The sequence below is a fragment of the Monodon monoceros genome, unplaced genomic scaffold, assembly GCF_005190385.1.
Source record: "Monodon monoceros isolate NGI ecotype Baffin Bay Population unplaced genomic scaffold, NGI_Narwhal_1 Super_Scaffold_1, whole genome shotgun sequence".
Lineage (NCBI taxonomy): Eukaryota > Metazoa > Chordata > Mammalia > Artiodactyla > Monodontidae > Monodon > Monodon monoceros.
In genome coordinates this window covers 3,935,744-3,962,494 of record NW_021703765.1, presented here as the reverse complement: position 1 = coordinate 3,962,494, position 26,751 = coordinate 3,935,744, and the positions used below count along the sequence as shown (strand labels likewise).

The 26,751-nt window shown below is 38.3% G+C and overlaps 1 protein-coding gene across 5 annotated transcripts in view; it reads left to right on the top strand.

Annotated features, from left to right (window-relative positions):
- Window positions 1-26,751, top strand: part of ZNF407 (zinc finger protein 407) — a 418,202-nt gene that overhangs the window by 142,902 nt on the left and 248,549 nt on the right. For all 5 annotated transcript variants that reach the window (XM_029229939.1, XM_029229948.1, XM_029229956.1 and 2 more), the window contains exon 4: window positions 13,234-13,308. In XM_029229939.1, the coding sequence (XP_029085772.1) occupies window positions 13,234-13,308 (75 nt within the window). The remainder of the gene's footprint in view (window positions 1-13,233; window positions 13,309-26,751) is intronic.

The following is a 26,751-nucleotide window of genomic DNA, read 5'->3' as shown; positions in this document are numbered from 1 at the left end:
AGTGCTTTTGGACAGTTTAGCACTTCACACGGGCTCCTTCTCTAATGGAAATTACCAAAGAATATTTCTTACTGAGTGTTAGATCATGTGTGAGGCTTTGAAGCAACTGTCTGCTGGCCCCTGTGGGCTCAGCCATTTCCAGTTTCCTCTCGGACAGGACAGGAACCAGGGAGTGGTCACCACCCCCTCCCTGACGTGCCTGAATTTCATGTTATTGTATTGTCAGTTTACACAAAATATCCCGGAAGAAATTTGAAGACAAATCACATGTAAAAATGGAAATCCCTTTTTCAGTGAATTTATTGATTGCTGTTTTACTCCTTGACATAAACACCCTCGTGTATTATAGCTCTTGCACATTTAATCAATAAAGACAATACCAGAATTATATGCTTGGATAGGAAGAGACTCTTAATTTATTAATAGCAATTATTTATTGAGACTTACTGCATTTCTTGCAGTATCTAGGTCCTTTACTATAGGTTTCTATATACTGTTTTACAGAAATATTTCCATTGCTGTATTTAATTTCATTATACCCCAATTTCTTATTTGGAAAGTGAGGTCAGTAATGCCGTATATCTGATAATCCTTGGCAAATGTTTATTACCCTATTTGGCACATAGTGTTCACTCTCCAAAATGGTATACTTTCTTAGTTTTTATTTTTTACCCCTTGCATAGCCCTATGAGGAAGTCTTCACATCCTAGAAGGAAAACCTGGGGATTCAGGGAGTCCCATGCACTGTGCAAAGCGCCAGTGCTTGTGCTGGGTCCTCTTCTTCCTCCTGTTCTAGGAGGAACCCTAGTCTTCATCATCACTGTAAAGACAGCTGACAGTTCCTGAGGGCTCGCTTGCTCCCAGAAGCCCCGCCACACTTCCTGTCATGTCATGTCACAGCAGCCCTGGGGAGGAGAGGTGGTGTCCTCATCCGGTCACGGTATGGCTGGACTCAGCCCCAGGCTGCACTCTGGGCCTTGGACTGCGCTTTTCCCTAGGGTGCTGCATGTATTCGGATTTCTGTTGACCGTATTAACAGTTTCCTTTCCCAGGATTATATCTAACAGTAACCGGAGCTCCCACCCTTGTTTGCCACCTTCAGAGGGGTTGAGGTAGCTCCAGGTAAAGGGCTCCTTGGGAAGGTTTTCAGTGCGTATAGCTCACGTTCAGGGTCTTCTGTCTCACCTCTTCCTTCCTTCCTTCCTTCCTTGTCACACTGGGACCGTTTGAACATGTCTAACAGTGTTAATTTTTGCTTCCCCTTCTACGTATCATTTCACTGGTTATGGAAATCCTTATTCTGTAGTTTATCACTAATACAGTTGTTTACTAAACTCATTGTATCTTTTTTCAAAATTTAGGTATCAGTGATTTCATTTTGCCTTACATTTCATTGTTATGATCTGAACCAAGGTCAAGTTACTGTTAATTTCAGACCCTAGATTAGACCAGCTTTTTGCCTCTCCATTTCAGCATTTTAAAAATATCCTGCTTAACCCGTGTTGTTTCTTGAACTCAGAAATAAAATACACTTACATTATTTATTTCCTTACTTGTTTTGGCAGGAGGCTTTTTAGTTAAAAAAGCAAGCAAACTAATGCAGCAGACACCTGAAATAAGGCCTAATACCTTAATTATAATTTATAAGGTGAAGAGTGAAAGAACGATTTAGTGATCAAGTACGGTATGTGGGCTCTGATCAGACAACCTGTGTTCAGATCACAGCTCTGCCATTCACTAGCTGTGCAACCTCGGAGGAGTTACTTAAAGTAGATTAAGTTACTTAAAGTATATTTAAAGCTCCTCATGCTTTTCATCCATCAGTTAGGTTGTTTTAAGTGTTACCTAAGTTGGTAGATATAAACACTCAGAGGTTGGCAATCTCCCTCTGTACAAACAAGCAAAACAAAAAAAATACCTGAATATGTGATTGCTTTCATTATTGTTAAGAATGTAGTTAATATTTGGAAGTCTACAATGTAATATTAAGGTTTTGGGGGTGTAATATTTATAGTTCTGACAATACTAATAATTGCGTTAATTGACAAGATCAGCTCTAGAAATAAGGAGTAGTAACTTGCTGAAGGTCTCCCCTTCCTCCTTTTTGTAGTGCAGGAAATGGTGTGTGAGTGTGTTTGTGTTTGTGCCACTACCTCATAGTTTTCTCAGAAGGCTGTTTCTGATTGCTCTCGCTAACATTTTATAAAATCTAAAAGCTCACTGCTGGTTTTTGGACACAGAATGCTTACTCTCAGGAGACATGTGACACTTAGAAAAGTTTTTGTTTCTTGTGAATGAACAAAAATTTCCAAGTTTTGTTTCTCCATGGGGATTTTCAATAAACATAATAGCATTTATTTTCATGGAGAAGCAGAGCCATATAGGAAAATTAAAATTATAATTTTAAAGGATTCTTGGTAATTCTAAATTTTGGGATGTTGATAATTTGTTTTTGAAGGGAGTTTCTTTATGTAAAATTACAAGGATAAACATTTCAAATGTGGAAGTAGTCGGTTCTATGTGGTGATTATAACCAAAAAAGGCAATAGCATTCTGAGAAATTATGCCTTAAGATACTTCAGAAACAATGGAAGACATACTTGGTCTGGCCTAGCAATGATTTGGTGAAAGAGTTTGAGAAATGTAGTTTTTAAGTATTATTTAATACCTGTTAACTTCTGAATTTTGGAGTAAACAAATATCGTGGAATTGTAGATTTTTCCTTTATTTGCAAGGTAAATTTTTGGACAGATTAGAATTCATTTGAACTTCAGGTTTTTCTGTGTTCCTGTAAGTTAATGTGCTCATTTATAGGTAAGATAAGTGGATGAGAAAATTTTTTCCATGAAGTCATGGTTGAACAGTGTAATTGGAAGCTGCTTTCAAATATGTTGACGATGATATATAATGTACTTTATTTTATGTATTACGTAAATGAAGGTTTAGTGCTTCACTTAGGTTTTTAAAACATTGTACAACGTATTTTACGTTATCACACTAATATTAGCATGATCTTGATTTCCGACACTTTGAGGGTAAAATATTTTATCTTATCTTGATTTTTGTTGATAATAAAACCAATGCAGTTTATCTCAATTGGGTGTTCATTTAATAATGATCAGCATCTTTATATTTATTTCTAAGCATAATTATACTTGTTAACTGACTGTACATATTTATTTTTGTCTGACCTGTTTCACAGGTCATTAATTTTTAGTTTGTACCTTCAACATATGATAAATATTTTCTTTTTAAATATTATGAGCACTTTTCTAATCTTGGTGAATTAAGAAAAAAAAATCTGCCCAATATCAGCTACTTGGTTTTTCACTCATTAGTTTAGAAAGGTTCGTACTCATTGAGAACAGCGTTGAATATACTGTAATGATTTTATTTGTGAACCCTTTTATTTCTGTAGTTTTTCTTTTTTCTTGTTTTCCATGAAGGTATAATCTTTCATTAGTCAGGGGGTGTGGAATGGTGGGAAGAGCTCTATATAAAGGTCACCAGGCATGAATCCTACTTTTGCATTTTCAGCTCCTTTGCCACATTTTCTTGAAAAAGTCAAAGTCACTTATCTTCTCTGAGCCTCAATTCCCTCTCCTCTCGGGTTGAGCTGATAACGCCTCCACCACTTACTCATTCGGTTATGCGGAGCCATTGAGGAAACATAAAAAATGCTGTGTAAGATATGAAGCATCATTTTGCTTCAAAAATTTTTACTTATTATAGAAAAACAAAGAATATAAATAATCTAAAACTAGATCTCATATCAGAGCGAATTCGCCTGGTATTTGCTTTTCTTTATATATATTTGTATGTGTATATGTGAGAAAACAAAAATGCACATACATGTATATACATGGGATTACATTGTATGTAGTACTTTTGTCCCTTTTAAATCTAATATCTCCTGAGAAACATTCTGTATCTTTTATTGATGCATAATATTCTAATAATGCCACTACTATTGCACACTTAGGGTGTTTTCATTTTTTTGTTGGATCTGTTTTTTTTGGCCTTCATTTAAGGTTCTTTCTTGAGGGTACATCCAGAAGTTGGAATAACTGGTCCAGAATGACTATTGAAGACTAATGTTTGTTTGCTTAGGACTTGGTGCTTCATTCAGTTCAGACAGGGAAGCATAAAATGTTTATGAGCTAAGCTGCAGTAGGAACATATTTATAGGAAGATTGTGTGATGGCGGTATATAGGGTGAATTGTAATGGAGAGCACCTTGAAGCTATAGCACTTCAATAAAATGGTTTGGTCTAGCGTAATTATAGTAGAGAGGGAGAAGTACGGTCTTGAGAGGGAGCAGTTGTGAAGAAGCAATTGATGACTTATAAACACGAGAATAAGATTATTAAATTGGGAAGCTGGTGCAGTTGGTAGAATTAGGGAGGTCTGGAGCAGCCCCTTAGTGAGGGAAGATCATGACTGAGTGTTGGATATGTTTTAAGGTATCAGCAATTCAGACAAGAAGAAGGGCCCTTGCAAAGGCCGTGGGTGGAGATGTCAGTCACTCACAAAGAGGTTATGCACTGAAGCCCAGGAATTGAACTATACCTTTGAAATAAGACTGTATACGAATAAAAGTGTCACCGTAAGAGGATGAGAGGAGGAACCAGAATCGACAACAGTGAGAAGCAGGAAGTGCTCAGAAATGGGTTAGAAGAACTCGCACCAGAAGCCAAGTTATTAGAGTTTAAGAAAGTAATAGTGAGCAGTATGTTTACACCTTAATGATTCACAGAAAAGAATTATCTGAATAGGAAGTTTTGCTTCTATAGATAAAATATGATTTGTTTACAGAAATGTATTTGTATACCACTCGAAAATATATTACAAAGTATTGTAGAATAATGAAAAGATATGATTGATTGTTATGATGAATGCTCATGTACCAAGTGTGGCCATTACAGTTGAGATCCTCTCTGTTTCCTTTCCTGCCTGCCATATGGTTATTTATTTGTGTTCGTTGATTTATTTCCTACCTTTGTATATTGAGAGGGCTTGGATTCAGTGATATTCCAAACAGCAGCTGTCATAGCTAGCATCTAGGTCTTGCCTTGTAAATACCACTCCTTACTCTAAGAAACCAGGGCCGATCCAGGTCTACAGCAGGGAAAGGACATGGTGAGCCTGGAACATCTTCTGCTAGAAAGTAAGGAAGAGCCTGAACGCTAAGAGGAGTGATGTCAAAAGGACATAGAAGCCAGCTTTAAGGGGCTTCCATTGGCCAATTTGGGGATAGTATGAGAATTACAAAGCATAGTTATGATAATTGATTATGAAGCATGGCATAAAAGTGAAAATCCCAGAGTCCATTTAAAGTGCTCTTGAAAGAGAGCTAGAGAGAGCAGATGAGACAGACAAGGGCAAAATCCTGAGGTTCTTTATAGAAGAATGCCAGCTAATAAATGTCGAAGGTGTGATAGAATTAGAACACTGCCATCCTGCAGCACTCCTTGTAATCACTGAGATGGGTAAGCTTCGTCAGTGAGCCCTGCAGCTGCTGGGAGCTGGTTGTTAGGAAGCAGGATATTCACACAGTGTCAGCTTCTAGTGGCCACGTGCATTCCTTGGCTCCTGGTCCAATTCTTCACCTTCCAGCTGAGCAGTGTAGCATCTCTGTGGCCCTGCCCTCAGAGTCATCCCCCTTTCTCTGCCTCCTTTCTTCTGTCTGCCTCTTCCACTTCTAAGGACACAGATTACATTGAGTCCACCCAGATGCTCCAGAATAGTTTTCTTATTTTAAAGCCAGCTGTACAGTGACCATAGTTCCATTCGCATGCTACGTAACCTAACAGGTTTCACGAGATGTGGAGGCGGACATCTTTCAGAAGCCGTTGCTCTTGTGATGTAGAGTCAGTAGGAGAAATGCACACTTACTGCAATACTGAAAATCTGTAATTCTATCTGTCTTTTATACCGATACCATTAAATAATTGAAATTACTGTAAAACTATAGTATAAAAATAATCTATTCATTTAAAGACGTTTTCAGAGTGGTAATACCTTATTAATCATAAAACAGACATATCAAGCAAAATGGTAGCAATTTCTATATATTTTTAATAACAAGGGGCATTTGCTCCAAAAGTCAAATCACATTATAGATAATATATTTTTGTGTATCTAAAACTTGAATGATGACCGTGTAACAGCCACTGTGTCAAGTAATGCATTTTTATAACTTTCTGAGATAAGTGTGATTATCCCCACACTACAGATTAGGGAGCAGAGCATTAGGGTGATTTGAAGAATTGTGCAGGATCGCCCGTATGGTAAGTGGTAGACTCAGGATCTGATCTCAGTGCTGCCTGACTGCAAAACCTGTGCGTTATGAAGTGTGAGCCCAGTCATTTTTATGCCCCAGTCTCAAAATTCCTCTGACTCTACGGCGGCATTTTCTAAATCCTGAAGACACAGTTCTAGGAGATGTGCATAGGTCTGCTCTGAGGAAGGTACTTAGTGGTGAGCAGGTGTAGAGAAAGTGGTCCAGTCCTCCTCCCTCGCTTGGTGCCCAGCGCTCACCAGCGCTGCCCTGACTCGAAGTCTGCAGTGTTTACTCTTCTGATCTGGGCCTGTCCAGTCTTATTCTATACCACCCCCCATCCCTACGTCTTTGGGTAACATCCCTGTTAACATTCTGCGGAACAGTCATCTGTAGGATATTTGGCAATGTTGAGAATCTGGATAAAATCTAAAGTTTTGGGCATGATTTATAACACCCTTCACAATGAGGATTCTGCTTGTTTTCTTTGTTGTCTCAAATTTTCACTTAATTCTCTAGCAATGTCTCTTGACCTTTCTCTGTTATTTTGTTCCAAACTGTACACCCTGTTCCATGCGCCTGGAATCTGTGCCCACAAGCCAGTTTAACCATTCTGCTCCCAGACTTCGTTGGAACTTTTCTAAAAGCTCCTGCTGTTTGCTCTCTCCGTACCTGCTACCTCAGTCATTGCGCCTGACGCTGTTCTACCGTCGTTCATCCTTCTCCTGTCTGTTCCTTGGTTAGGTCTGAATGCTATTTATTTTTGGGTCCCTGGTGCTTGCTTATTAAAACATGTGAATCTTTTAATTAGTGTTTGAATTGAGTCACACTGAATGGCATTGTAGCTCCTGTGAACATAGTGTTCCTATACAGATTCACAGAAGGGTAGGCATGCTCTTCCTGCTAACTTGGTGTTCACTACTCGAGGGGCACTGGCCAGTGGGAATGAGGTAGAATATTGGGGGTGTTCATTATTTCTTGAACCTTCGCGCCTGGGGCACTCAATCGCTAAAAGTGGCAAAGGTTTATATGAGGCTAAGAGTGTGTCAGGCGCCAGGCAGTAATCATGTAACCCTCATGACCACCATTCCATCTTACGTGAGAGGGAACCAAAGGCACCTCGTTAAATAACAGGTCTCAGTTTACAGAGAGAATTAATGGTGGCCCAGGGATGGAAACCCAGGGAGTTTATTTCCAGAGTTATACTCCTTAACCGTCAATACCATCTTGGCTCCATCTTACTTCAGAGGGAAGAAGGTTGGGTATCACCTGTGAGGTATTCTTCCCGAGTGTCTGCTGCTTCTATATTAGCACCTGGAGGATTACTAGGAACCCTGAGCTCTGCACCTGGTAGGAAGGCGAGGGCCTTTTGTAGAGGCCAGAAGGGAAAGTGAAGGGATTGTGGTGGAGGAGTAGGTCCAAAGCGTGACTTGGTTGCGCAAAGCACAGAACGGTGGGCTCTTTTATAGGGCTGCCTCTGAAGTTCTGACAGCAGACACAGGATTATTGGTGATGCAGTTTTTGTGTAGATTTGCTTTCTTATGAGATTCTAGGATTTAGAATATATGTATAAACACTTTGAAAAAACCAAATATGAGTTTCTTTTAAAGATATATCAAAATTCAAAGTTTAGAGTTTTCACTCATTCAGGCCATTTTTTTCTCCAAGTTAGTTACAATTTTTATTTTTACCATTCAAAGTCAAAACTATAAAGAGGGACAAAACAGAACCTTGGGTTGCTGGACATTTGGATGTGTGTGATGGCCCATTATTCTTTGCTTGGTGCTATCGCTCTGTTGTGGAGTGCATTATTCTTTCTTGGCCCTAGCCGCCTTCTTGGGGATTAGTGTAAACAGAAATGGGTATCGAATTTACATCTCAGGTCAGTGGCTTTCACATAGGCAGGCACTGTTGTTTGACGTGGTAGACTTGTCAGATCTTTGCATCTTGATTTCTAGGTAGTCTTGCTGCATCTGCTGAAATTTCATTTAAGTTGTTATGCATATCAGTTAAGATGCTATCTGAGCTGGCTCAAAGGAATGGAGGCTTTCAGAGTTGAAATCCTTAAACTATTTTTTTTCTAGATGTAACTGTGTCACGGACACTATTCTAAAAATAGCAGTACTAATATTAGCTATTATTTATTAAGTTGTCTTTGTCTGCTTCTCATGCCACATTGTGTTTATGTTGTTTTATTTAACTCTCACAAAACTCCTATGAAGTATTGCTTTTCTCATGTTTCAACTGAGGAAACTGCTACTCGGAGAGTGTTCTTGAAATTCTCAAAGTTACAGGAGCCGTAAATGGCAGAGCCCTGACAGGAGTCACCTGTTCTCACTTGTACTTGAAGTGCTACCAGGGGGACAAATGCTGCGTGGTCAACCCAACCTGAGGAGTTAACCAGCCTTGACCAGGAACATGGCCACAAGCGTCTGCTTGCGAGGGCTTTGTTTCTTGTTCCTCAGGTAGCCTTGGCCGGCTAAACTTGCAGCTTGCTGTTGTTTTTTAAAATTTTCTGCTTCTTCAGCAGTGATGAAAAACTGTCAATTATATTCTTGTTTGGTCCACTCAGCTTTTCCCTGTGTGGCCCCTGTGCTCTGACAAGCTGTTTGCGAGGTGTGTGGCACTGGTGTAGAGGGGGACCAGCTGGGAGAAATGGGTGGATTACTACAGATCCCTCATTAAGACTAAAAGGATAAGCGACGGTGCACACATCATAGTCAGATAGTAATGAGTTCTTAGAAATTTTCTTTTAACTTATTGTGTTTAGATTTTAACTTCTTAGCAGCAAATGCACTTTCTTTCCTGTAACCTGTAGTGCCTACATGGACCTGATCATCAGAAATTTTTGAGGAGTTGGATACTGTATCTTATAGGGCCTGTCTTTCAGGAGCATCTGACCTTATTCGACAGATGAGGGAAACAAACAACATAAAAATTCAGGGAAGCTGCTGTTGCTGCTGCTGCTTCTCTTGCCTTGAGTTCAGGAGAAGCACAGCCTGTGCAAACCTGACTTTTGGCCCCTGAGTTGAGCACCCTGCCTTGCACTGTGTGAGGTGGGAGTGCAAGGGTGCTGTGGCTCTGGGTGTCTCCTGCTTTTCACGTCCTGTTCTCTGTAGTCACGGTTTTATATTGTATTTGCTTTCATAGGTGAGTCAGATGATCTTTCGTGACTCACAAGTGAAATAATTCTGCAGTGAGAAAATCTGAGGGGCTGAAGGAAGAGGTTTGTATTCTGTCTCCATATAGTGTAAGAAAAATTATTTTAAAATGAGGAGTTCAAATCTGAAATTTTTGTACTAAAAAGTAGAAATCTGTAGCTAGTTTGCAAATGCTACTGTTGTGCTGTTCTTTTGACACCAAAAACAATTTCAGATGATGCTGTTTCAGGCAGTTATAGATACTTGGAAATCAATCATACTTTAAACAGCACTACTTTTTATTATTTCAAGGTGTTCCTTTAGATTGTTAGGCACTTGCCAGATGGATAGCTTCGGAGTATATATTTCTAGCATGAGTCTTGCCCTTGAACTCAAGACCAGTAGATTCAGCCTCCTGTTAGAGACCCGTCTTGGATGTCAGTGGGCTTCCTCATTGAACATGTCCTAAAATGATGTTCTCCTTCAGACCAGCTCAGTTTTTCCCAGGCCGAAATCTTTGATGCTGTCTTTGATTCCTCTCCTCCAGACTCCATGTGCAGTCCCTAGGGAAATGTTTGGTTCTAATCACAAATACGTGTCTAGAAACTGACCAGATCTCTTCTCTACCGCTAGCCCTCGGTCCAAAGCACTGTCACCTCTTCCTGGATTATTGCAAGGGCCAGTTAGTTCCTCCCTCTCTCTGTGTCCCCGCACCGCCCCCTTCCCCTGCCCCCGCAGCCTGTGCTAAACAGAACGGCTTAGAGGACTCTATTAAAATGCGAGTCCCGCACGTCTGTCCTCTGTTCGGACGCCTGCGACGCTTTCCTTCTCACTCAGTGCCAGCCCAGGCTGTGTGGCCTAGGCGCTTGGTACCTCCCCCAGTGCCCGGCCACCACCTCGTCCCTCCTCTGCTCCGCATTCCACTGCGGACGGCCCCACGGGCTTGTGCCCCAGGGCTCCGTGGCTGCCCTTCCTTCTGTGGCCTGCTGCCCCCTGCTTGGTGGAATACCCAGCTCGCCACCGCAGTCCTGAGCCACCCAAATGTAAAATGCTGATCCCCTGCTGAGGTTTCAGCTCTTCCTTCTCTATTTTGTTTTTTCTCCCACCACTTTTCTTCACTCTTTAAGATGCTCTGTATTGTAGCTTTTGTTCTTGTCATCCGTTTCCCTCACTAGGTTTTACGTTTTCCAAGGCAGGGACCTCTCTTTGTTTGATCACCTGTGTACCACAGTTGCCTAGACCGTTCCTGTCTAGGGTAGGTCCTGCTTTTAGCACACGCATTAGCTTGTGCACACACGATTAGGGGAGTCCGTGCGGGAGCGTGGCAGGCTGAGTGCTGCTGCTTCGTCCTGATGAGAAGCCACAGGTTATAGAAGGGAGGCTCCGTGAAGACGCGACTTTAACTGTCTGATTTTGCATCCTACGTGCAGAACCTGCCCATGGCTGGTACATAGTCACCAGTGAATGAGTGGAAACTAGCAAAGTGTTAAGTCACGTGTGCTCATTGGGAGCAAGGCATTTCAGTTGTATAGCTTTTCAGATTCAGGATTATTTTTGTTTTATTTCTGGTGGTATCTAGATTATAAATTTTCCAAAACAACCATTATGTTAAAATATTAATACTCTTATGGTGGCAGTGAAGGATAGGCTCCGTTCAGTAAACACAAATTACTGGCAATCTTATTATCCGTGGAGGTTGGTAAGTTTATTTTAGTCGGTCATGCTTGGCTCATATTGTTTCACTGTGGATGATGTTGAGACTTTTACACTACACACACTTTAGTTAGACCAAATTAAAAGAATTTATGGTTACTTTATGTCGGGTTTTGGATGAATAAATATTTTGCATTTGACTACAACTGAGCTGTGTTTTAGTATTGTAAATTCTTCCCCATAATAATAAAAAATTGTTATTCCTCTGGATAATTTAGTATTATAGACATGCAGCAGATTATGTCAGAATGTTAAATTATAAGAAGAAGCTTTCCTTCTCTGTGTACTTTAGTTTGTTCCCCTGTGCAGTGTAATATTTTTGTTTTACTTCTTAAACCTGAAACATTTTAATTAATAAAATTTTTGTCTTTTAAAAGCTACACTGTGGTTTCTAGGCTCAGATCTCTTAAATTATACTTGGTCATATAAAGAAGCTGTGCTTTGCAACTCTGGGTTCTTAACCTTTGCTCTTTGCTATTAGCTTTATGTTTTTTTAATTATAGGAAAATAGAGGACAGTAGGGAAGTTATGACTTAAATGGACTGTTGTTATTGCTGTATTCTTTTTTAAGGAAATGAAAAATATTATTTATTTTGTTCAAATCAAACAGAAACAAATATAGAATATCTTATACTGTAATTTTTGTTAAGCACTTAACATCATCACAGTTTGATTCTTTGTATGTAATAATCATTTTTTCATTTTATGGATTGGTGGTATGATTGGTTATTTATAGTTGTAAAGCATGTGTTGTCCATCATTGTTACTCAGTGTAGAGAAAAGAATGAATGTTATTTTTAGTGTTATACAAATGCATTACTTGAATAATGGACTCAGTCATTAAAAAAATACAAACATATTATTTTAGCCTCAAAACTGAGGTTCCCTAATATTATACGAAAATAACCAAAATAGACCAGACATGAAAAGGAGCATTCACATTTTGGTCTTGGCTTTTGACACACATCTCTTCCATAAGGCCACAGTACTTTATAGTCTTGTGTTGCCTGTTTGTGCAAACACGTCCAGATGAATTCAGTGTTTAATGGTAAGAATCTTATAACATGCCAATTTGATTTGTAGCCCTTTATATCATAGAATGCTAATTAAAATCATATTTTTGCACATGTCATGCCTTTCATGTATATATGCAAATAGATTCTGTTGCCTTTCAGCTATTAGTAACTTTATGAAGGACAGCTGTAATACGTAATTAACAAAAATGTTTGCAAGCCCCTTTTACACTGAAAGTTACAATAGTAAAATTTCTTTGCTTATCAAGAGAGCCATTTTAGTCTGATGCTTCTGAATGAGATCTAAATTGTTTTAAATACTCACACGACGTAATTAAATTGTGTTGTACTCTATATATGCAGAAGGATGGTGCACTATGCACTGGCTCCTGATTCCTGTCCATTTCATATCTATGTCAACAAAATTGAATTAAGTGATCCGATTTGTATGTAAAATAAGATAGCATGTCAGGTAATACTTTTTGCTTGTTTTAGTTATTGATACCTTCTGGGCACTTAAGTACATTTTTTTTTTTTTTTTTGCTTGTATTGCAGACATGGTAAACATTTATATCATTTTAAAAAACCTCTCTAAATAATTACCATGTTTTTAAGGAAGCTTCATGAAGGCTATTCATTTTCTCTTTTACAGTCCCTTAAATGTTTAATAAAATGACATTTTCTCAAACTCATTTCATGATTGAAGTGTGGGATCAACTAAGGGGCAGGGAATGTGATACTGAGGTGTTGCTTTATCTTTCTTACTAACTGACAGCGAAGACAGTGACTAAAGAACTAAAATCATTGGTTTGGTCCCTGTTCGTCTACTCAAGTGAGAAAATGAACCAGTGAAGTTAAATGCCGTTATTTCTTCTGGTTTTCAGGTATTGCAGTATATTAATCTGTATGCAAGCTTTCTGCTTAGAATTTAGTGCCCCTGTAATGTGCATTTTCATGTTACAAATATATATTCATGTTACATATATATATTTATATATAAAATCCATGTCTGTTTTTTAAAAATTTAGTATGTATTTCTAGCAGAGAGTTAAGTTTTAGTTCTATAATAACTTTTTTTTTTTTTTAGGGTTGCTTTTGTAATGAAGAAACACCTAAATACTCATCTACTGGGAAAACATGGAGTTGGCACACCAAAAGAAAGGTAATTTTCATCCATTTTTAAAAAATTTAACTAATATAATTATGTTTTCATTTTAGGTTTTGTTTGGTGGGGTGACTCCTAGAACTTTATCAAGTCAGTTTGTCATGTTCTACATTAGTGGTACTCTGTTGTTGAATATCGTATTTTATGCCATTCTCCCATAAGAATTTTTTTTAACATCTTTATTGAAGTATAATTGCTTTACAATGTTGTGTTAGTTTCTGCTGTATAACAAAGTGAATCATCTATATGCACACATATATCCCCATATTTCCTCCCTCTTGCGTCTCCCTCCCACCTTCCCTATCCCACCCCTCTAGGTGGTCACAAAGCACCTAGCTGATCTCCCTGTGCTATGCGGCTGCTTCCCACTAGCTATCTATCTGTTTTACATTTGATAGTGCATATATGTCCATGGCACTCTCTCACTTCATCCCAGCTTACCCTTCCCCCTCCCTGTGTCCTCAAGTCCGTTCTCTTCATCTGCGTCTTTTCCAATAAGAATTTAATGTTGCATTTTAATTGTAGAAAATTCAATCTAAGAATATTTGAAAAGATTTGAGGGATTTGAATTTGTGAATTTGTGAAACAACCTTGAAACAGTAGAAGAGTTAAATTGGAGGGAATTGACCTCTGCAAATGCATCAGAATGAGCTAAAATAAATATGTAAAACCAAACTATTTTCATTTGAACTTTGTGTATTTTTATTTTGAGGTTTTAAAATAACATTTTTTGAATTCTTACTGTAGAATTAAACATTGCTGATGTTAAAAAAGAAATACATCTTGTGTCATCCTCCAAATAATACTACGGTTGCCATGTCATGAAAAATAACACTACAATTACTGTGTCATCAACTGCCAGGTTTTCTTTTTTCTTGCTACTGTATCATAATTAGCTTCATCACATAGACTTAATTATATTAGGTGAACTGAAATACAGCAATGTCAGCTACCAGGTGAGCCTGGCTACTTCTGAAACTCTAAATCTTTAAAATGTGCGGCTCCCTCAGCACTAGTGCAAGCACTCTCACCCCCTTCAAAGACCTGGTAGGTTTTCAGCTTTCCCCAAATCCTCCAAGATGGTATCTGAAATTCTGCAGACACTCCTAGAAACTTTTGTTTTAAATACTATTTGAAAATGTCAGTCATGATGCAATTTATTCTATCATTCTATAGCCTAGGGCTTCTTCTGCCATGTTTGTAAATGTTTAATAAATTTTTAAAAAATTTAAAATACTCATCAATATGTTCTATGTTTACAAGGAATTTAGCTTGACTTTTCTATTGGTGGCATATTGTTTTCTTTAGCATTTCAGTTTGGACATGACTACTGTGTCAGAATATTGGAATGTTACATATGCCTACTTTCTGCCTTTTGGTTTCTCATACTTTTCTTTGTAACATTATATTTAACTTGAGACAAAATTTATGTGTTGAACAGATCCTGAATGCATTATTCTTGAAATTCAAAAGATTTTGTATTATTTAAATTGTAATTTGGAACCTGTCAAAGTTATGTTTTGTAAGTATTTAAGAAACAAAACATTTGTAGTTATTGTGTTCTTGTTGCTTTCATTTGCATTATCTCATTAATCATTATATGACATTATCAGTGGTGCATTGTTATTCTATTATAGAACTAAAGACAGATTCAGGAATATACAACAATTCCTTCAATATCTCATCATTAATAAGTGTTGGAATTGTTATTTTCCTAATTCTGGTGCTCTTCTGTGTACTGATTATATTATCTCACGTTGAAATCTTTACATATAGGTACTTAGGGTGTTTTATTCACACAATAAATTTGAATGAAAACAATCTAGATCAGATAATTAGTAAAAATAAAATATTTCCCTACTATATAACTCGTATACATTTTGAACTCAAATGTATCATTTTTGCTTTTTATTTAGGCATTTTAAAAATTTGAGTATGTCTGTTCATATGGTTTCATATTAATGAAAAACTCAACATCTTAAACATATATTTATCCTCCAAGCACCTTAAAAACAGTAGATACCTCCTATATGTGGTGCTAGGAGTTTGAACATTCCAGTTGTACTCTTAGGTTTTTCCATTTACCTTTTCCTGTGCATTCCAGGATAACTGTCTGTTGCTTTCACTCATTTCAGTCCCTAATACAAAAAGAGAGGCTAAAAAGAGGCAAGAGAAAGATTGCATGTCTTTTTTAGCCTTTGAGGTATGGTAAGCTTTTTCTCCAATTTTTATATGATTTTTGTCCTCAGATGAGGAGATGAGTCTCAAATGGGAACGTATTCCTCATCTTCTGGGTTATTACCTTCTAAGTAGTCCAGGTGCAGAGTTCATCTACATTCGACATTAGACTGAATTGTTTTTCCTACCAAAAATTCTGTGTTTCAGAGGACCTCTTGTTTTTTTTTTTTTTTTTTTTTTTGCGGTACGCAGGCCTCTCACTGCTGTGGCCTCTCCCACTGCGGAGCACAGGCTCCGGACGCGCAGGCCCAGCGGCCATGGCTCAAGGGCCCAGCCGCTCCGCAGCACGCGGGATCCTCCCGGACTGGGGAACGAACCCGTGTCCCCCGCATCGGCAGGCGGACTCCCAACCACTGCGCCACCACGGAAGCCCCGGACCTCTTGTTTATGATATCTGTTTATAGATAGGGCATTCTCTCTTCCTGATAGAAATACTGAGTTGGAATACCAGGGCTTCAGCCGCAGCATAATTTCCCAGTAGACGTCCATAGCTGGAGAAGGCTAAGATTTAAGTAGCAAAATCTAGCACAGTAAATACCGTAAGGCTCCTTCCTTCCAGTCCACCTTCCTCCATTCCTTGGAGAGGGAATTGATGCCTTTTAACAGTCTTAGGAAACAAAGAAACTCTTTATCAGCATATTCAACCATCACTTTGGGCATAACTGTTCTCTAAATTAAGTTAAACATTTTTTTCTTACCTACTTAAAACATTAATGCCTTGGCCATAGGTTTGCAAGCTTGCTATATTTTAATTTCTCTAGGACAATATAATCAGTTTATTCTTTTTATGTTTTGAATTTGATTCTCCCCTCTTATGCATTGCATATTATAGCAAATAGTAATAGAAGTTAGCTAAATAGGCTGTGACAATTAAATTAATAATGCATTTTGTTTGCAAGTATTTAGGCCTTGTGCTTTGACTGATATATGCAAAAATGATAATTTATTACAAATAAATCATATTCTTGCTCTATAGTTTGATGAACTAATGAATTTTGTCAGCATGACTGTCATTAGCAACAGAAAAGTAGATAATTTCAAATATATATTTTTTGACTCTGTGAACACCTGAAGTGATGGCTTGTGTAAGAACATACTTTTTTGTCCCTAAATTTGCATGAACTTATTTTAAGGTAGTATATTACTATATTTTAGAAGTCTTGTACACTTATATATAAACAACTAAACATAGCCACATTCAGTTCACATTCCAAAATGATAAACTCCAATTAATTTGCAAGTTCATTCTAAAGTATTCCTTATTTTAAGTAAGTAATTCTCTTTATACTATAGTTAGCCAAAGTAGCTTCCTGACTCTCTGAAATCTCTAATAGAAATCCAGAAAACGAGCTTATCCACAATTATCACAATTGAAACAGCCATAATAAGTATATCTTATGTGAAAGCCAGGTGCATATTACAATAGAAAGAGATAGCATTTGTAGTTCAGTGCTTGGAAATCAGCTGGGCTTTGAATGACTGTGTAAACAGGAGGAGGGGGAAATGATTCACTCAGAATTTCTGATCTGATACATTGCTCTTGTGGTATCTGGGACAATATCAGGGAATGTCTATACTGGCAGTATCTATGGAAGGCTGATGTGCTCCCCAAGCCAGTTTTACCAGTAAAGGATTTTAAGTTGGATGTGTATATCTGAGAATCTAAGAGCTAAATAATGTACCTAGTTTTTCAAGTTATTAATGAATATCCAGATTAAAACCGTAGTATTTTTTCAATGAAGCAATTTTTGCAGGAGTCTGTGAATATTCTAAGTCTCAGATTGTGCCTTATTGTCAACCTAGCTGTGGGGTATCTTCAGGCCCCTGGGGGCAGGCTCAGGGCTGGCCAGTGAATTTGTTCAAGTGAATGGGTTTCCCCCAGGCTTTCTTCAGATTCCTGAGCCCTGATATTTTTGTTGGCTTCTCTCCTTTATCAGACATTTGTCACTTGTGATTGGGCATCTTACTTTTAACAGTATCTTTGAGCTTATTGATAATAAAATCTTTTCCCCTCATTTTTACATATACCAGATATTATGTAGTCTGAGTGTGGGATAGAAATACTGGCAGCCCTGATAGTGGTTCTAATTTGTTATGAGCAATTGCTATAGGACAGGATGTTGTGTAAGTCTTTTGGAATCTATCTCATCTCCTTTCTCAAAAACTTTTTTTTTTTTTTTGCGGTACGCGGGCCTCTCACTGTTGTGGCCTCTCCCGTTGCGGAGCACAGGCTCCGGACGCGCAGACTCAGCGGCCATGGCTCACGGGCCCAGCCACTCCGCGGCATGTGGGATCTTCCCGGACCGGGGCACAAACCCGTGTCCCCTGCATCAGCAGGCAGACTGTCAACCACTGCGCCACCAGGGAAGCCCAAGAACTTTTTTATTTATATGGTAAAAATTGTGTGAAGGCATCATCATTGTTTTCTGTCTCTCAGTTTAGATATAAGCCTCACCCTTTTTCTTTTTCTTTCTTTCTCTTTCTTTCTTTCTTTCTTTCTTTCTTTCTTTCTTTCTTTCTTTCTTTCTTTCTTTCTTTCCTTCTTTCCTTTCTTCCTTCCTTCCTTTCTTCCTTCCTTCCTTCCTTTCTTCCTTCCTTCCTTCCTTCCTTCCTTCCTCATCTTTATTGGAGTATAGTTACTTTACAATGGTGTGTTACTTTCTGCTTTATAACAAAGTGAATCAGCTACACATATACATACTGAAGCATGAGAATGTCATCCGAAACCCAAACATTCCTGGGAAAAGCATATATACGTGTACGTGCACAGTTGTTATTGAAGCTTTGCCAGTGATACTTTGGGTTCATTAGAAACTTAGGTTACTTTTAAATTGAGAGAATAATACATTTTTTAAAAACTCTGAATTACATATATTTAGGTAGACTCAAATTTTTCCTATTAGAAGAGATTATATTCATAATGTGAGATAGCTCCTGCTGTTGTCACTTGATTGTCCATTTTAGATAAGTAACTTGCCTTTTGGCTAAGTTGTTATTGCTTATATTTTCTTTTATTAAAGGATCAACCATTTTCCTTAATATTTGTTCCATGTGAATTTCTGTAAGGTAAATTCTATTTTATCATTGAAACAGGTAGCTTATTCTCATGGATGCATTGAGATATTTCATTCCGTGTTGAGTGTCCTTCTCGTCTCTGAGGAGTGTTCTTTATAACACTTGTCAGTCACGTTGTGTTTTCTGGCTCAGGTCTGCTCTCCCGTCACCACTGCTTATTGCTTATCGCTTATCGGTTTCCCCTCTCAGTTCTTCTCTTAATCAATGGCTAGTGATTTTTTTTTCTTTAATGAGGCCCAATTTTGGAAAAAAAAAGTGTCTATGGGCTCCCTTCTGCTTTAAAAAATATTTATATAAGAAGTGACTCTGTTGAGCCAAAATGGAGGAAAAACATTTCAATTCATTCTATCTCAGATTGCTTATTTTAATGAGTGGGAGGTTGTTATATTTCAGTGACTTACTATTGCTTTTGCGTGAGCTTAGGACTCCCTTTCCTCTATCTTCTCCCATTTCTCCATCTGTAGACAGTGTCTAGTATATAAATAGTATCCTATGATCATTTGACATCATTTTATTATAAGAAAGTTGGATTGAATAGACAGCCCTGCTAAATAATTATTTCTACGTGGAATGATAGAAGTCACATCACTCATGTAAAGCCAAGGTTGTTATTTTTAGAAAACTCCCTTCTATATTTTACTGACTTAATCTGACCACTTATTAAGGTGCATAAGGAGATAGTATATATTTTCTACTGAAGTTATCTTGTTAGCATTTGGGTAGTATTTCTGAATTAAATGGATAATTAGGATGTTCTATGGTTGCTTTATGACAAATGTTTTCTTACTGAAATGGGTATATTCTAATTCTTACTTTATAAATTTTCCAGGTGAAAGTTAGCAAAAGTTAGCATCACTGGTGAGAATATTAGGATCTCAGCTCCTCATTTGTTTGTTGAAGTTTCCAACTTACTTTTTGGGGAGGTGTTTGGACCTAGTTACAAATGGTTCTCATGACTCATCTCTGAGGGGATAGAAAACCCGCTTTTCACACTCATAACTTAATTGGGGCCCTCAGTTTCCATGAAGCAATGGTAGCCCTACTCCTACTTCAGTTGCGTAGTGCAAAGCTATGTGGAATATCTGGATTCTGTATATTTGTCGTATAATTTAGTTTGCTGTTCTGAATAAATATTCTTTCTACTCATTTCTCAATGTGCTTTCAGTTTTACCCTTCAATTAGTCCCATCCCTAGAGAGCTGCTTTCCTTTGCCCCCATTGGTTTTGTTTTCTTCTTCCAATAACATTTTGACTGATTTTGTACTTAGTTTTTATGATAATGACTTAAATTTCAGAATGTTTTAAGAAGTAACCTTATAAAATGCGTGTCTTTATTGTAAAGATCGTGCTCAGGGGCGCAGCTCCTGAACACATGTCATATTTTCCTGGTGAGATCCTGGGGGTGGGGGGGCACTGTCTTTCTGGTCTCTCTTCCAGGAAAAGTTGTGCCTTTCTGAAACAACTTGTCATTTTGGTCTTAAGTACTAGCAAATCGTGAGTATAATTGAGTTTTCTTCTTCATGTTTACTGCTGGGAAGCTCAGTGCCAAAATTGTAATTCATCTCTAGAAATCAGGATGGACTTCATGGAATGCATTTTATTTACTACTGTTATTTCTAGTTTCATCCTTTTTTACCCTTATGGGAAATTCCCATTTTATGTGAGTGGTATATTTTAACAACCTCACATAAATCACAGCTCACATAATTCAAGGGAAGTTTCGCAATGAGAATTTTTGTGGAGTAGGGTCAGTATTTGTCTGGGAGGACATGTGTCTCCAGCCCTGTGGTTTGGGGGCATTGTGTCGAGCAGTGTGCAGCCCTGTTATGGGACGTGTTTTTAATTGCCCTTGCCCTGTTGTATGAAAATTTAGTGCACTTTAATGGTGCTTTTTATTTTTCGAGATTATCTTATTTTGAGGAATGCTTGCTCCTAAAGTGTGCTGAGCAGACATGGTGTGTAGTCCCCAGCCAAAGAAGGGAGGGTTGCTTCACTTTTATAGCAGGGTCCTTGCTCTCTGCTCCGTCAGAAGTAACTGCTGCTCTTAGCGCATCACAGTTGTGCTGATAAAATTCCATGTTTACTACTCTAGGGGAGATTTTCATGTTAGCAGTAGGGAAAGTCTAAGTGTTAGAAGTATGTGCGTGTTACAGAAATGTAAGATTGTTTTCTTTGTTTTCTAAGATTCATTTTTAAATTTTAAGCTAGTATTTTATTGAGCGTTCATCTCTGTGTGTTTTATTCCCGGGCATTTAAATAGACATGGATATTATATGATTCTTGTTCTTTAGAAGGTATTGTAGGTTATGCAGTTATCCATAATATGTGAAAAGAAAAGCTACACAATGATACAAAAGAAAGTTTTAGAAGCGGGAACAATTAATCTTGCTTAAGAGGTATTATGGGGGATGCTAATGAAGACATCTAATTTATTCATTAATTTATTCTCCCAATAAACATTCACTACATCTGCTATTTACAATTACTGCTGTGTTCCAAAACTGAAATGGCATGTCGTGGTTGAAGATGATACACCCTCCGTTCTCACGCCCCTTCAATTTAGGGTTGATGGACTGAGGCTAAGGATAGAGGGATAATACGCACATACAGGAAAAGGAGAATTTTATTAGGAGGCGCTGACAAAAATACAGCAGGGTGCTATTCCAGAGAGTGTCTGGGCCGGGTGTTGCTTTAGGATGAGTGCTCAGGAAAGACCTTTCTGAAGGGGTGCATTTTAAGTGAAGCGTAGATTCGGAGCCCTCCCAGCAGAGAGCACAGTCAGAGGCCTCCGGTGAGGTGTGCGTGAGCTTGGTGAGTCCTGCCCCACTGCGCCCTGGGGCTGGGGCAGGGCAGAGGGGAAGATGAAGAGCTAAGACCCCAGCTGTGCGCTGTTTAGGAAACGGTCACGGTCACCCGTGGGAGTGTTTCCTTTAGCGGGATCATGGGGTGGGTGAGGGTGGGCCTGGGCAACTGAGTCGGAATCCGGCTGGGAAAGAGCCTTGAATGCTGTGCCAGCTTTACCTCTTACTCTGTACAGAAGAGGAAGCCAGCAAGGCGTCAGTGGAGTTCAGCCCCAGGACAGTGTGGGCAAGTGGATTAGCCGGTCACAGCGACATTTCCTGGAGACCCTCACTGGCTCTCCCTGCCTCGCCTGCTCCCTCTCTCCCTCAGTGCCAGTCACCTTGCCTGATTCAATTGCGGAGCTTGCCTGCAAATAAGCCGTTTAGGCATTGGTTTTACAGGCAGACCTTGTTTTATTGTGCTTTGCAAATATTGTACTTTTTACAAATCGAAGGTTTGTGGCAACCCTGCATCAAGCAAGTCCATCAGCTCCATTTTTCCAGCAACATTTGCTTACTTCCTGTCTCTTTGTCACATTTTGGTAATTCTCACAAGATTTCAAACTTTTTATTATTATTATATTTGTTATGGTGACCTCTGATCAGTGATCTTTGATGCTCTTACTACGACTCTGAAGGCTCAGATGATGGTTAGCAGTTTTTAGCAATAAAGTATTCTTAATTAAGGTATGAATATTGTTTTTTAAGACATGATGCTATTGCACACTTAACAGACTACAATATAGTGTAAATGTAACTTATATATGCACTGGGAAACCGAAAAATTTATGCGACTGGCTTTTCTGTGATACTTGGCTTTAGTGTGGTGGTTGGGAACTGAACCTGCAGTGTCTCCGAGGTCTGCCTGTATTTTGTTAGACACATTCTGTTCCCAACTCCGTAACGTATTTCTTCCTTTCTCTATACTTTTGTTCTTCCTATTCCTCATTACACTCCTACTACATTCCATCTTTCCTGGTTATCATTCCAAATCATTATTTTATTTCAAGCTTCAGTATGAGGCCCCTGTCTTCTATGAGTTTCTTCCTTGTGTATTCCATCTCTAAATGATTTTGCTTTTTTCATCATATTCCTATGGAACCTTGGTGAATAAAGTATATATATTTCTCTCTCCATCTCCCAAAGTGGAAACCCAAAAGGCTATAATGATACTGTATATGTTATAATGATTTAATCTAGTACTAGCTCATTGAGTTATTAGACCAGAAATGTATGGTTTAGTACTGATAATCTTTATTAAAATGACATCTGTTTTGTTCTATTGCCTCCTCTTTCATTCCTATATAGAAATAAAAGTGAATTCTGTGGAGATAGTGAACTATACCTTTTCTGCTATGAATGTTCTAATTGCTTTTGCATGTGATAATACATTGTTGTTTAATGTCACAAGTTAATTTTTTAAGGGTTTTGCTTCTTTTCTGCTACCATTTAGTAGTTCAATCAGATCTTGGATATAAGAATATCTGTCGTTTTAACCCTTTTTGAAGTCAGTGAATAAGTGATCCCAAATATGATCAATCAGATATGTTAAATGTTCAGAATATAGGTGTTTTCCCTTGGCAGGCATCTAGAATATTTTTGGCTATTCTCTTCTTTTATTTCACTTAAATTGCTTTTAGAACACTGGGGCTTATGCATCTGGACTCTGATTAAAATATGCCTTAAGCTCTTATCCTTAATTCCCCATCAGTGCCAGAATTAAAGAGAACAAAGACCTATATGTTCACTGCAGCCTTCAATTAGGCCTAATTACCAACTTTCATACAGTTTCATTATACAGTACTGACTTCCTGTGAGATGTTCTTTATATTCATGATGTCTTGGTAGTTGCTTATAAAAGTGCAAGTTTAAATTTTTTCCTGAGGAATTTTCAGGAAACTTACAACCTTTCTGAAGCAATTTTTGTAAAGTTGGATCAAAGCAATATGCTGATCCATTTTAACAGATGAAAAACAAGATGTTTACATTTCATTATGCCACAGAACTCTGATAGGAAAACTCAAGGGTTTACACAGGGTATTCTCTAAGGTATCTCCTCCCACCCCCAGTTCTTAGTCCTTGGGTCACTTGAATAATCCACTGTGAGCTTCAAACAAAGGGCTTCTCCGCCAACCCTGTGCTGCTCTCGCCCTCGTACTCAGAGAAAACAAGCAGACATTGATGTTCTGTAAGAGACTGGCCGATCTTGTAGTAGTCCTGGTGTTCCACAGAATGACTGTCTTCTGCTGCTGCAGGTCCTTCATTCCCTTTCAAAAGAATCATGATGTCATTTGATACGTTCTAAGATATTAGCACCTCCTAAGGTTGAATCATATGAAATTAATACTTAGGTTAAAAACCATCAAATATTGGCAATTTCATTTGAGTCAAACCTAATTCTATTTAGAACTGTTCCTAGCATATGATGTCAATATAGAGAGCTGCTTTTCAGTGAAGTAATCATTTCCATTGAGTTTTTAAATCTTCTTTTTTAAAAAAATTTTATTTATTTATTTATTTATTTTTGGCTGCGTTGGGTCTCCATCGCTGTGCGTGGGCTTTCTCTAGTTGCGGCGAGCGGGGGCTACTCTTCATTGCGGTGCGCGGGCTTCTCATTGCAGTGGTTTCTCTTGTTGCGGAGCACGGGCTCTAGGTGTGCGGGCTTCAGTAGTTGTGGCTCATGGACTTAGTTGCTCCGCGGCATGTGGGATCTTCCTGGACCAGGGATCGAACCCGTGTCCCCTGCATTGGCAGGCAGATTCTTAACCACTGCGCCACCAGGGAAGTCCCTCCACTGAGTTTTAATGTAATCCAGTTCTTGCTTTTTTTATAGACAGTGATTCCCTAGACATAGTGTGGTGCAGTAAGTATGATACAGAAATTGGGTCAGGATAACAGGAAAGCTGTCTCAGCAGACTTTTTTTTTTTTACTGTTTCCACTCAGTGTCCACTGAAAGCCATGTCTGCAGGTCTTCTAGGTCTGTGTCAGCTGCAATTTCAAGGCCCAGGTTTTGTCTCACTGTGAAAATCCTTCCCTGGATTTCTGTTCTATGTAATCGCTTCTTACTACTAAGAAGACTGATGTACAACTTAGCACATTCTATTTGGATTCTCTTTTTTGTTTAAAACACAGTGGGTATATGCCCTGGGTCCACACTAGATAATTTCTTGAGGGTGTGGTTGGCAACTTTCCTTCTCTGTCTCAGCTTTTCCAAAGGTGACTGACATTCAGTGAAGGTTGATAGATTTAAGATATTAAAGTCCTCATTGAAATTTTTCTTTTTCAGGATGGACTTTTTCTTAGATGGTCTAACATATGATTTATAGTCACATTTCTAAAACGGCAGTGCAAACTAGTGTAGTTGCATGTAACTGTCGATGGTCCTGTCTCTTAACGGAGTCAACCTCAGGTGCATTCTTCCTGAGTCACTGTAGCTTTATCACCTTCTCCTGGGAGGCCCAGGACACATGTTCTCATTTTTCAGGGTTATGGTGACATGGACATGAATTTATAGTTATACAAGTACAAAAAACATCATACTATATATAAACACAGCATTTTATAATTTTAAAAGTGCTTACTTTTAGATAAAAACATGTTAAAGAAATTTTTAGTTGCTAAGGTCTAAACAATATCTGTGTCTCCTTTTTCATGCTAATCTGGTGGAGAAAAGGATTATGGGAAACAGCAGATTCAGCGGAACATATATATAATGAAGTTTTTATTTAAATTATACCCAAATTTTCTTTCAAGTTAATTAAAACAATAATTTTCCATTTCTTTCTCACAGTGCATTATAATATTGAGAATGTCTTTTTCTCATTTCACATTGATAATTACATAATATGGATATGCCATATATTTTTGGCAACTAGAAAGTGGCAGTCTTATTGCTGGATATCAGGTCTTTAAAATTTTATACCTTTTCCTTTTTCTAAAAAAATATTGTTTGTATGATAATCATATCTTGAAGATTAGGAAAATTTTTAACAAGAGAACTAGCCCAATGCTTATTATTTATTAGTACTCATAGTAATAGCAGTATATGAACATATTCAAAGTCTCAGTGAGTTTCTGAGTTTTCTCTTTCTAATAAACAGGGAAAAAAACCTTACATAGGACACTGCTGTGTAAAACCAGTGAAAACCAAGTGCTCTGTCTGAAGCTGCAAGGGGGGCTGGGCCAAAGACCATGTCAGTGGTGGGGCGCCTTCTCTGCATCTCAGAGAAGCTGTGGCTTCCTCATCAGATTAAACAGAATCTCTTTATACGTCGAGCTCTTTTACTTGTATAGTAAGCCATTGACTTCTGCAGCTTTAGCATTTATAATATTGTTGATCCCTAAGTGATGAGACATAATGTAAATTTCTGTGGAAATTCCAGTTTGAATCTGATGTGCCCAGGTGCCGCTGAGTCTGAGCCCTTGACTTAGCTGGTGTTAGATCTCAGTACAGCTTTATTTACTGTGCTCTGCTTGTCATAGGTATCTGTGCCTCTGAAGAAGTGAGTAAAACCAAAAGTCTAAACAGATCCAACTGCTGCAGTTGATGAAAGTAAAGAAAGAATGAAAACAATGTAGGAGTGTAGTCATTCTTAGCTAGAGATGTAAGGTTGGAATAAATTAAAATCTGGAAGGTAATGTTCTTGTTTTCAAGTTCAGTGGTAAATTCATAGATATTCATTATATTACTGAGTGAATCAATAAAGTAAAGTGGGGCCACAAATGGATCAGTGATGAGGAAACTTATTTTTGGCCCAGTTTTGTGCCTTGACGTCTATGTAGTGAGACCGTGATTTGCCACATTCGCGTGACCCACATCATATGCTTGATGGGAAACAAAGAAAGTTGGTTTCAGAAAACTTTCTATTTAGTTCTCTAGCTAGTACCGAAAGTACTGCATTCAGTGAAGGAGAAAACGTTATTGAATCTTGAAGAGATGGCTCTCTTACTGGTAATGTTATGAATGGAATACATCTGGCTTTCAACAAAAATGTCAATTCTTAGAAAATCATTAGTCTGTAAACATTTATCTGAAATTACAGTGGGGAACCATTAACTCATGTGGCTGTTAACTCACTTTTATCATGAGAAAAGTTTGACTTGGAAATTTTAGGAAGTGTTTTTCCTTGCATAAGGTCAAGTTGGCAGTGGAGGGACCCTCAACTCACCCTGCCATAGAGAAGCATTTTCTTCTGAGTGAAGCGGCTCTTAGAGGAGAAGGGCTGGGAAACCAACAGCTGTTCCTCTGGTGGAGCTGCCATCACAGAGAGGCGCATCTCAGGAAGGA